Source organism: Rattus norvegicus, chromosome 10, assembly GCF_021556685.1.
Source record: "Rattus norvegicus strain SHRSP/BbbUtx chromosome 10, alternate assembly SHRSP_T2T, whole genome shotgun sequence".
In the NCBI taxonomy this organism is placed as follows: Eukaryota; Metazoa; Chordata; class Mammalia; order Rodentia; family Muridae; genus Rattus; species Rattus norvegicus.
Genome location: NC_141543.1, coordinates 81,001,135 through 81,013,212, shown reverse-complemented (window position 1 = coordinate 81,013,212; position 12,078 = coordinate 81,001,135). Strand labels below are relative to the sequence as shown.

Here is a 12,078-nt window from a genome sequence, read left to right as displayed (position 1 = left end):
ACCTTGAGCCCAGTGCCATACTAGAAGCTGAGAACAGAGGTAGTTGGGACCTCAAGGACTGGTGGCTGCTCATCTGAAAGACCTAGTCTTTAAATCAGCTTTAGATGGGAGACATTAAGGGGGCATCACTAGGTGGGTGGGTACAGGTACTCTAGAAATACGTACTAGAATCTTGGAGCTAGAGGACAGAATTCCTGGAAATAACACTTCAAAGTTCCATGGAAGGATCGTTTGGTCCTTACCAAGGCCCTTCACCATATGGAAATCATTCTCTTTCCTATGTCCACGCTTGGTGAACGTCCAGCTCAAGTTCTTTGATTTTGCTGGCTCTAATGCAGTGGCTCATGGCAAAGGCGCGGCCGTGGAGGTGAGCAGACCTAGATCTCGTCCTCAACTTAGAATGTAGCAGTCGTTTCTCTTACTGCCCAAAGTACAGAGAGGGGTTAAGGGAGTAGCTCAGAGATGAAACACTTGTCCAGCATGTAGGTATGAAGCTCGATCCCCAGAGTCAAGAATGAGTTCTATCTAACAGTGAATCTGTGGCTAGGGTTATAAGAGTTAAATATAACCTAGTCAGTGGGCATAAGGAAGCTTTTAATCTGAACCCACAATGGATTACACGAGATAAGCGAAAGTTCCCCCAGGTAAAGATATAATACACACACACACACACACACACACACACACACACACACACACACAGCCTTCAGACCTTGAGATGGGAGGAAGAACATGGCACTGAAGATGTTTTGGTATACTGCACACCTTTAATCTCAGTACTTAATCATATATATATGTATATATATATATATATATATATATGTGTGTGTGTGTGTGTGTGAATTTGAATATATTTGTATATGTAAATATATGTATATATGTGTGTGTATACACACATATATGCATATACATATCTTGAAGAGTGAACATTGGGGGGGTGTCTTTGTGTGTGGTTTTTTTTTTTTTTAAAGATTTATGGAGCTGACTTCAGACACACCAGAAGAGGGCATCAGATCTCATTCACAGATGGTTGTGAGCCACCATGTGGTTGCTGGGATTTGACCTTAGGACCTTAGCAACCAGGGTTCTTAAACGCTGAGCAATCTCTCCAGCCCCAGACAGGGGGATCTTAAAGGAAAGACACAGCTTCTCTATAAACCTGGAGAGAAGCTACATTTAAGACTGAAAATGAGGAGCGAGCTAGAGAGACAGAGAGAAGGAGCATTCAGGAGTGTAGCGCCTTGAGAGGGTCGAGGGGAGAAGGCCAGAAGAGGCTCTTCAGAGAGTAATCTTCAGAGCACCTCCTTGAACAAATCCCCCGTGTAATGTCCAGACCACTCTCTGAACAAAGGAAAACCGGACTTTTATAACCTTTAAGGGGAAGTTTCACATCAAGTGATTTAGTTCAGTAGCATACGTGACAAAGAGCTTGGAGGAGCCAGGTGCTGACTGGGACCATAAATGGGGGCTACACTTAGACCACAGCACAGACAGTTTCTTCTTTATTCGAGAGAGCTGCAGGGAGACATGGAGTGACCTCTTTAAGCTGTGGGGCTTGGGCCTTTTAAAAGTGACTACTGTTATTTGGTTACACACACACACACACACACACACACACACACACACACACAAAATCAGATTCATCTATCTATCTATCTATCTATCTATCTATCTATCTATCTATCTATCTATCTATCTATCTATCTGATAGAATGTCTCCTGGGATTAGCTGGGACTGGCCTCAAACTTACTGTGTAGCCCATGCTCCTCTCAAATTCACGAGCCTCCTGGCTCAGTGTCCTCGCTGAGCTGAGATGACATATCACATCAGGACTCCCTACTACCAGAAACCTGGCAAGGCGCTGAATGAAGCTTCAGTTAGCTCTGGCAGGTCAGTATTTACAAGGCAGATTAGAAAGCTAAAAATGAAAGGACCAGTTTGTTTGCCTCTGCATCCTGATTTCTGGAAGACTGCTTCGCAAATTCCGAATCTGAGATTCGCTTGAGCTCGCAAACACACAGCGTTAACTTTTCAGCCATATGCTGCAGACAATGGAGTCAACCCAAGTAACAACTTTATTCTAATCTACAGCACACGTTCTTACATACATTTTAGTGGTTTTGACAGTGTTGCGTATGAGCAGACTTTAAATGAATCCACAAAAAGTTAATATATTTAAAGTAAAATATACACAGTAAAATAACAGGCACCTAAATGTTCAGAACCATGCATCTAGAGTGGCCTGGCTGGTGTTGTCCTTGGGTTCCCTTGACCACTGAACAAATTCCCAGAAGTCCGCTCTTCCATTGTTCCTTCACAATTTACCAAAATCAGAGCTTCAACAGACATACAAAATAAGTCTTCTTTTAAACTTACAGCTGTACAGAGTTTCAATTAATAAAGCATATCTTTAATCTGACAGTTCCACTGAGCGGGCCTATTCCTAGACAAATAGGTGATATTAACATCTGATCTAAAGGCAAGGTGACGTCACTTCTCTTAAACGCCAAGAAAGATTAACCAACAATGCAACTAATACATCAATCTTAATATAAGACATTGAGAGGGAACTAGAAATAATATATAAGTATCACTCCACTGAGTTGGCATAAAACCCACAGACTATTGACACGAGTTTCTACCTGTCAATCAATGCTGTATTTACGGTGTGGGAAAAAAAAAACCATAGTATATTGAGAAATGCAGAGGAAAAGGCAGAAATGTGAGTTTCTGTGTCTAGTCCCACAATTAAAACGAATATCAAACTGATACAGTAAATTGAAGTGGCTTAATTAACCACGATGACTGAACCATTCGTTGGGCACCAAAGTGGCAATAGGATTTCACCATTAATTCAGAAAGCTCAGGAGGAGCGTCTGGCAGATGGGCAACCCAACAATACTATCATAATCCAGACAGGATCCTCCTCCACCGCGGAGAGAGACCCTGGAGAAAAAGTGGCAAAGGCAGACAGCAAAGTTATGTCTTCTGAAAAAGTTGATGATATCAAAACACTGTCTTAGCCCTGGTGGCCCACACCAGGTCAAGGACGTCAGCCCAGAGCAGCACAGAATTCAGGGTCAGAGATTGGCAGAAAAGTTTGGAAAAAAACTGCAGTTTTTCTAGAAAATTGGCAAGTTCTCCATACTTAATAAAACCGTCAGAAGAGGTATAATGTTTGTTTGTGGAATGTTGACCGCTTGCTGCAAAACTTCGCACGAATGAGGAACCGTGGTGGTGGGGGGCAGGTGCGCTTTTCAATGGGAGAGTTTCTCTTAAAAATTTACAAAAGAACCGAAGCCTCCTTTTAAAAAAGAACCATGTTATGTCAAGATGAAACATGGTAAAGAGTAGTGTTAAGTTTCCATGATTCTTTACACAGTGAACGGGAAACGTGATAGAAACGGCGCTTGTTTTTCTTAAAAAGGAAGTTGTATTGTTGCACTGACTTTGACAACCTGACCTACTGATTTAGAAAAAATCATCGTAGTTAAAATCTGTAAAACAGAAAAAAAAAATACAAAATTCTGGTTTGTAAACATCAGCTGGCCATGTCTATCCCGAGTCCTTCATGATAGTGGAATGGAATGAAGAATTAATTCGCTACCTTATCTGTTGCCTGTGAAGAGGAGAACTCCAAGGCGCAGCTTTTATACTTTCACAGTAATTATATTAAAAAAAAATTAAACGAAGTCAGTGCAAGTTGCTTACTCTTCTGTGCGCAGGGCTCAGCTCTTACCCCACTCAAGTGCCTCAACTGTGATAATACTGATTTGAAAGCCTAGCAGAGACGGGTCACAAATGCCGAATAAAGTCCGTGGGACTTCGGTAAAGATACTTCCAAATGGCATAGTAGTGTACGGCGGCGGCTGTGGCCACGAACAGGTGCCAGATGGCATGGGCGAATGGAATGATGCCATCGCTCTTGAAGAACACGACTCCCAGGCAGTAGATCAGGCCCCCACAGGCAAGCTCTTGAAGTCCGTCAGTGTTATTCTGTCAACAGAGGCAGGGGAGGGGGAGAAAGGGTGATGTTACTCTGATGTGACAACCAAGGTTAAGAGTCACTGTCCTTGCCCCCAAAGCTCCTGGTTTCTCTGCACGGTAAAAAAGCATGGTGTGAACGACACCCTTATCTGGAGACAAAAGGCAACTGTAAAATGCCTTGCCCGCTTGACCTGGGATGCCCCATGGATCTGCAGGCAGGATCTGACCATTGGACTCATAGGCTCCACAGGACGAGGCAGTAATTCTGCTCGTTTAACTGCGCCCAAGCAGAATGTTATCACGGTCAGCCGTGGTGACGTGCCTACAAAGGCCGAGTGACCTTTGTTTCCCAGACTACCCTTTGGAAGCTTCCTTCCACGTGTGGCAGGTCCAAGGAACTGGTTTATAGCCTATATCTCAGCCAGGCCGGTCGCGTGCCTTTGACCTCTCTTGCACCATCTGTACTGATTTTGTTTTGTTTGTTTTGGTTTATTTCCCCAATCTTGGCGGCCTGTATGAATTGAGGGCGTCTTTCCTGCTGACATAGGACACATTACACAGTCTTAGGGATTTCCTAATTTACCCCATGCTTCCGGGTGTTAGAACTACATCCTGTATGTTTTAAGTCAAAAGCAAGGCTTTTTAAGGCCGTCTTAAAAGAGAGATTCAGAGACCCATCCGTAAGGAGTCAACTATAGAGAGACTTGAAGGCAGGAGGTTGTAAGGGAGGTGGTGCCGCAGAGGAAGGGGAGCGGGTCGGAGAAGCAGAAGGCAAGCGAGAGGGTGGCCAGCCCTTTGAAGGGAACGAGAATGTAGACAGCTGGGTCCTAATAAAGGCAACCTTGGAGCAAGTCCATGTGGCCCAATGGTCCCAACGGTCAAGTCAGGCAACAGCAAGAGGAAATTTCAGCTCAGCCGCCTGCTAGGAAGGAGTCCACAGGCCTTGCCAGAAGCAAAAAGAGTGTGTGAAGGCCGGTAGGACGCAGGGCTAGGAGTGATGATCAACCCTATTTCCAACATTCCCCTGAACTTCAGGGCTTTGTGGGAGTAAAAAATTAGGAAGGAGGGGATTTGAAATGTCCCAGAGCAGATTTTCTTTTCTTGGTAAGAAGAGACATGCTCAGCTACACATCAATTAAAATGTTAAAAAAATAAATCTAAAACCAAACCCCTCAAGCCAGTAATCATACACTTGCATTGCTTCGTATGGGTTCCAGGGCTACCAGTCCCGATCGTACTACATCCTTGTATATGCATCAGGAGCCCTGTTCTAGACGGACAAAGGTTGTCATAGACTCTTACCGGGCAGCAGGAACCCCAAGTGGAAGTGTCACTTGTGTAATAGCCTCCTGATTTGGAGGATAGGAGGCTAAGAGGCAGCCCGACAGAGTCATGTGTCTGGGCACTGCTTCCGTCTGTCCTCAGAGTAATCTGGTTTCTGCCTTGGTTTTGATAGACTCCAATCTTCTTTGTCCAAAGAGGTAGAGACCGGAACAAGTACACCAGTCAGTTTTTAAACAATCTGTCAAGGGGCAGCTCCTTAAAACCCTTCTACCTCGTCAGACTCTCAAAGACAGGAACAGACTTGACTCTAAAGCAGGCCAAATGCGTTCTTAGATATTGCTGGTGTCTGGTAGACGCCATGAAGCCCTCCTGTGTATTTGGGTATGTAAATCTTCACCATCCTAACTTGGGGACCATTCCTTATCAACAGCACCGATTAACAAGAAATGGAGAGGTTAGGTACTTTTCTCAAGGCCAGGAAGTCTCCTAGTGTCAGAATTGGGACCTGAAGTGAAATGGTCTGATGTCTGAACTTTCATTTGGCACTGGGGAAATGGGCGTCTTCAAAACGGGGGTTCACGTGTTTTGTGAGGTGTACAGATGAGAACGAAAGGTGGAACAGAAGGAGCTTGATTACAGTGATTACATCTGTTGTGTTATATACAAGAGAAAGGGGAGCGCTGGATATGTTTGGTAGAGGCTTGTTATGGCGTGGGGAACTGGGTGCCTCTGTGGGCCTATGCTGAGGTATCCGTTCCCTCAGAGGTACCAGTCATACACGGATATAGGATGGAATAGAGTTTATTTAGGTCATGGGGAGGGGAGTTGAGTGGGTAATAGAGACAGAGAGGGGGGAGGGAGGGAGGGAGGGAGAGAGAGAGAGAGAGAGAGAGAGAGAGAGAGAGAGAGAGAGAGAGAGAGAGAGGTGTGAGTAGATGCTATAAGCATGTGGAGAGATGGGGGAGGGGAATGGGGAGAAGGGACAGAGAGGGAAGGGAGGGAAGAGAGCAAGAGAGAGCTGCTCCTTTTACAGTGAGTCAGGCATACCTGGCTCTCACCAGGTAACTGTGGGGTGGGGCCTAGAAGAAATGCTAACGACATCCATCCAAATGCTTCTGTAAAGTTCTTTGGCATCTCAGTCCCAGTCAATTCTGGACCCCTCCAGCCACCAAGGCAAGCGCTGTTCTTAACACGACCATCACGTACAGGACCACCCACTCTAGAACTTCAGATGAACGGAATTAAACTGCTTATTTTCTGGGAGCCACGTAAATCCAAGCACATATTTCCAATGCTCTTTATCTTTGTTTGCTTTCTTTAGGGTTTTGCATTTGTCGTTGCTGTTGCTCTGCTTGGTCGTTCCCTCATTACCACAGTTTATGAATTCTCGCTCTCTTGGGAACCGCAATGATGGAGCCTGATGTTTAACTTGGTGACTCTTTTTGCGACATACATTTCCATTTCTGTTCAAGAAAACCACCAAGTCCCAGAATGCACACTGAATTTTATTAGAAACTAAAAGTGTAAAAAAAAAACTAAACTTTTGGAGGCAGGCCCTATCATTTTATACATTATGCTGGTGGGACCCATCCTAGTCTCCAATCATCACTGCTCTTTTGGGTATGTAGGGGCCACTGGCTGGGGCTTTAATTTCTATTTTCCTGACCACTAGTTATATCCACATGTTTTCAGAGTTATATCCAAAATCCATGGGTTTTCTTTTTCTTTGCAAGTTTTTGTACCCATCTTTTAAAGGGCTTTAGGTGTGATCTGAAGGACTGCAGACCAGGCAAACATTTAACAGGTGGCTACGTTTAGGATGCCTATCCTTCATCACAGACACAGCAAGTATTTCCTTCAGGACTGTGACCGTCTGTGCGTTTTCCTCATAGACGCAAAGCTTTAATTCTGGAACTTTCCCCAACTGACTTTTTCTTCTCTCATGGTCTTTATTTCTGCGGCTCCCAAACCTGTGCCTATCCAAAAACAATTGTGATGACAAGAGGTTCCAGGTTTCCTAATGTTTGTGTTTCCAAGGAATCTTCAGCTCCTTGCTTCATAGCTAAGCCTATACTCCAAATGGGGTTTCTGCGTGACACAAAAGTGACATTCAAATGCTCTAAACGCTTCTCTTGAAAACACTTCCCTTCTTCCATTGAGTTGTATTTATATATAAATGGCACTGCTTCCTAAATAAACTATTCACATAAAAGGTCCACAGACTCATTTCTTCCTGGACATTCCCATGGCCCAGTCCCAACAGACATGACACAGCCCTCTGCGGGCTCCAATCTTCTTCAGTCATCCTAGGTCCCCACAGGAGTTGTGGTCTAGACCATTGGTCAGAATCTAGCTGTATTCTCCCCCCTTCTCCCAGATGAAGATCCTGACTGGGATGTTCTACTGGCCTGGATTCTGCATAACGGTATCACATGTTCCCATCCTCCCAGAGGTCTCCAGTCCTCTTGGTGTCTGCTTTCGGTATCACCACACAAACCTATCTTCTTCCCACACCCTTAAGAGCAGTGGTGGCTATTTTCTGCATCCTGCTCACAGATGCATGGAGTACTCACAGTGTGCCTTAACTTCTCGGGGATCACCAGAGACAGGCCAGTGGCACAAACAGGTCTCCTGAGGAAGGATGTCGCTACTTTTAATGTTGTAGCCAACTGTGCTGCTGAACTCATTCTTAAGGTCTAGAACTTTTCTGCAGATCCTGGTTTCTATGAGGTGATGAAGGTCGTCTACACATGAAGTCTGTTTCCTGTTCCTCTCCACTGGCTTGCTTTTGTTTCTCTTATCTCTTGTTGTGTCCATAGCACATCGGTTACATGCTGACTAGAAGCAGTGAGGACATACAACATTGTGTTCTTACCAATCACTGTCTTTCAGCAAAAAAATACGATTATTTGCTTGTGGTGTTTCCTTAATTATCTTTTTATCCGATCTGTAAAGTTTCTAAGTTTGTTTTGACTCTTAAAATGATGGCTGAAGGCTGAAATCTCGTCAGAAGCTTTTCCTTCATCAGGTGAGAGAACTACTCTTTCTCATTGATTCTCACAATGTGGCAAATTTCTAAGTGACTTACCAATGGCTCCGGGGAAACCTGACCTGATTATGATTCGTTTTGCATCCTCATGAAACTAGATCTGTTGATATTCTGTTGGAGCCCTTTGGAGCCTTTTCTGCCTCATGGGTACTGGTTTGCAGTGTTCCTGCAATGTGTGTTTGATTCTCAGGGTAATCTTGGCTTTATCAAAGGAAGTGCTTCTTTCCATCTAGTTATGTTTGCCTGATTGATTATTAACTTCTTGCTCTCAGGTAGTCTTGGCTGGCCTTGAACTCTTGATCTTCCCAGGTACTGGAATGGCAAGCACGGCCCACCTCACCAAGCTCAACTCTACCGTTGGAAGTCTGTATAGAACTATTACTATTCTGACCCTAAGTATAAAATTTGCTATAATGTCTGATTGAAACCTTTTCAAAGAAACAGCTTTGGTTTCATGAATTTTTTTTTCTAGTTGTTGAGTTCATGTTCTCCCCACCCCCACCCCTGTGTGTGTGTGTGTGTGTGTGTGTGTGTGTGTTTTCAATACTAGGAATTGAACCCACTGCCTCTGACATGCCCAGTAAAGTCTACATCACTAAGCCATATCCACAGCCCTCTAATTATTTCCATACTGTTAGTTACTGCAGACTAGATTTACTTTTTCCATCTGAAGTAGATGTTTACATCACTAATTTTAAAATGTTCTTCTTTTTAATAGTGTTACTCAGAAGTCTTCAAAGAAACAGAAACACAGGAACTGAGCCTGGAGCGAAAGCGTATTACCACAGGCACAGGCATGTAGAAGACGCCAGTGCCTTGGCCTCAAGAGATGGCCAAGCATCCCTCTGGTTCAAATACTAGTGTTCACCAATGCCTGACCTACAGGAATGTGCAAAAGCTAGCACCTGCAGCATCTTCCTCACAGATGACTGTACTCTTGAGACTGCTCCCCTCTGAGACCTTCCAAGGCTAGCTAACGCCTATCCTAACTCATGCTTGTACATGACAAACTCCCTCAGGTTTTAGGTTGCATCATTGGTGTCCCTCCGTCAGAATGATTCCAGACTTCCTGTACACGTGTTTGTTCTTTCTTCATTATCTTATCACCCTAGTCAGGGTTCCAGACTACCCTGTGCAGTATTAGGTGCAGAGTTCAAAAGATGGATGTGTATGTCTGCACGCAGCACGTGTGTGCATGCGTGTGTGTACACACTGATAGATTTTAAGACACTGACTTGTGTAATCACGGAGCAGCAAGTCTGAATTCTGCAGGGGGCTGGCAGACAGTGGTCCAGGCAATGCTGTTACTGTGGCTGACATCCAAAGTGGCTGACATGCAAAGGCAGGGGAGGATCCTCACTAGGAAGGCCTCAGTCCTTTATCTTAAAGCCCTCCGGTGACTGGTTGAGGCCCACCCACATGACAGGGAATGCACTGTGTCTCCTGAGTTGAATGCTAATGTTACTGAAGAAGCGCCTTCACAATCAGGCTGTTAATGGACAGACATCTAGGTACCCCAGCCTAGTCAGGATGAGTCATCAAAGCAACCTGCACACTCACAGAGGCATCTAAAGCACCGCACCTCTTTCCCAACACTGCTTGGGCTGCAGCCCACAAACCACCAGCTTACAGATTCATCACTAGTCAATTCAAAGTCGCAGGAATTTATATAGAAGTGAGCTGTTTAATCTTTAAACATTTGGGATGTCTCTCTCTTTTTGTGGCACAGTTCTAATTCTTCAGTACCAAAGATCCCTTTATTGTCTAGTTCTGTTGTCTGTTTTAATCAGAAGAATTTTGTATACTGACCTATTTCAAGGTGGGGCCTTATGGGAGGCAGCAGGTTAGTGGGGGCCATGCCTCTCAAGGGCTTCGCTTGCCCCTGGCTCCTTCTTAGCTATCTCTCTGTCTGCTGTGAGGTACTCCACCCTGCTTCACCATATGCTCCCTGCACAGCGTGCCTCTCCTTGCAAGAACCAGCAACCGTCAAGTAACTACAGGCTGAAGCCTCCAAACACTCTGAGAGAGAATAAATCCTTCCCTCCTTCCTTTTTTGTGTTTTGTTGTTGCTGTTTGTTTGGTTTGTTTTTTGAGCTTCTTTGTCACCGTGATAAAAACACACAGGGGCAGAGGGACTCTGTGCCCAAAGTGATCCTGGTCACCCGAAAGCCAGAGATGTTTGATGTTCGGTGTGGTTTTACCACTTCTGATGGTGGGGGCTCCACTACTCCCCCTGAATCCAGTGCGTCTGAAATCGCTGTTTAGCCCCTCACCTTCAGAGGGTTATGCCTCAGCCAGGGCTTCCAGAACTTTGCCCTGCACAGATGCAGCTTGAGGCTTGGCCAAGCATAATCCTTTGTAGATTCCTGGAGGTTTGTCCTAGCAGCTCTGTTCTCCCTAGGTCCCTGCCCCATCAACTGTCCCTCAGTCTGATTTCTAGGAAGACAGCTGCTCTCGCTCTCTCTTTCAATTGCTATTTGGAAAGTCTTCAGGAAGACAATGGGGGAAGGCTGTAGGACCCAAAGCTCAGCTCTCTGCTTCTCTTCCTTCAAGCATCGAGTTCCTGCATTATCTGTGCTGGATGCCTGAGAAGCCAGGGACTTTGACTCATTATCTATGGCTCTTTGTGGCAGAAGGGTGAGGTCTGAGATTCACGCTCGGCTCCTCAGCTCAGCGTTCACTCTTACATAACCCTTTGGATCCCGACCCTGTCTATGCCCCCAGATTATTATCAGCTCTCCAAAGACGGTGGTGCCCTCCCCAGGCATCTGTCTCCTCTGTTGGTAACACCTGCCTCACTCTGACCGCTTCCTGGTTTCTACTTGTCTTTCTGAATCAGCTTACCTATCAGTTATTTTAGTACTTCAACCTCATGTTCCCATAGCAACCTGAGTCTCCCTCCCCCCTATCCCCCAGCACCCCCTGCCATCGGGAACATTATAAAATTTTATTGCAGTCTCCCTACTGAACAGAGACAGTGTCTGTCTGTTGGACCCCAAGTTCTGTGGCAGCAGTGTGTGAATTATCCTGCTTCATTTTCATAAACATTAGTCACTGGCTATTATAGCACCTAGGAAAAGGCCGATTACAGATTCGGGCTAGCAAAAATACTGGATAAACCTGCTTTTACGACAGCCAGAGGGAACTGACTTGAAACTCTGCTAATAATTAGTAACCAATCCACACAGACTTTGCTATTATGGCTCTGGCTGTCCCCAACTGCCCTCTAACGATGTAATAGCCGTGGCCCATTTTTCTCACTTCAGTCACACGCCTGCCTCCCTCTTCTCATCCTTCTCTGCTGCCTCTGCCAAGAGAACCGTATACATCTATGTATGTGCACACATAGACATTGATATATGTATTTATCTGTGCAGTGAAGCTAGGTAATTACTAAAAATATCATCAAACTCCTATCTCAAGGAAATGTAATTCTTGACATTTTCATAAGCAATGGTTTCCTGAAAACTCAGCATCAAGTTTCAGCTCCAAGGGGCATTCTTTTGAGGCGGCCGGCCATGGAGGAGTGGGAGGAGAGGCAGGCACTGGGGAGAGGGAGGCGGGCACTGGGGAGTGGAATTACATTCTCACATTGTATTGTAGAAACTCAGTAATGAAATCTCAGGTACAATCCTGACTGGACAACTGAGAATAAATAAATGAGTCAAAACTAAACAAGATGCTGTTCTTTAATTAGCATGGTGGTTAATGGCCAGTGTCGAGCACAAGACACGGGAGAAAGCAAGCCAGTAGCAAG

The 12,078-nt window shown here is 45.0% G+C and overlaps 1 protein-coding gene across 1 annotated transcript in view; it reads right to left on the bottom strand.

Moving 5' to 3' along the window:
• Positions 1 to 2,058: 2,058 nt before the first annotated feature.
• Positions 2,059 to 12,078, bottom strand: part of Mmd (monocyte to macrophage differentiation-associated) — a 28,157-nt gene continuing 18,137 nt past the window's right edge. The window contains 1 exon segment of the mRNA NM_001007673.1: positions 2,059 to 3,997. Coding sequence (NP_001007674.1) covers positions 3,797 to 3,997 — 201 coding nt within the window. The 3' untranslated portion in view covers positions 2,059 to 3,796.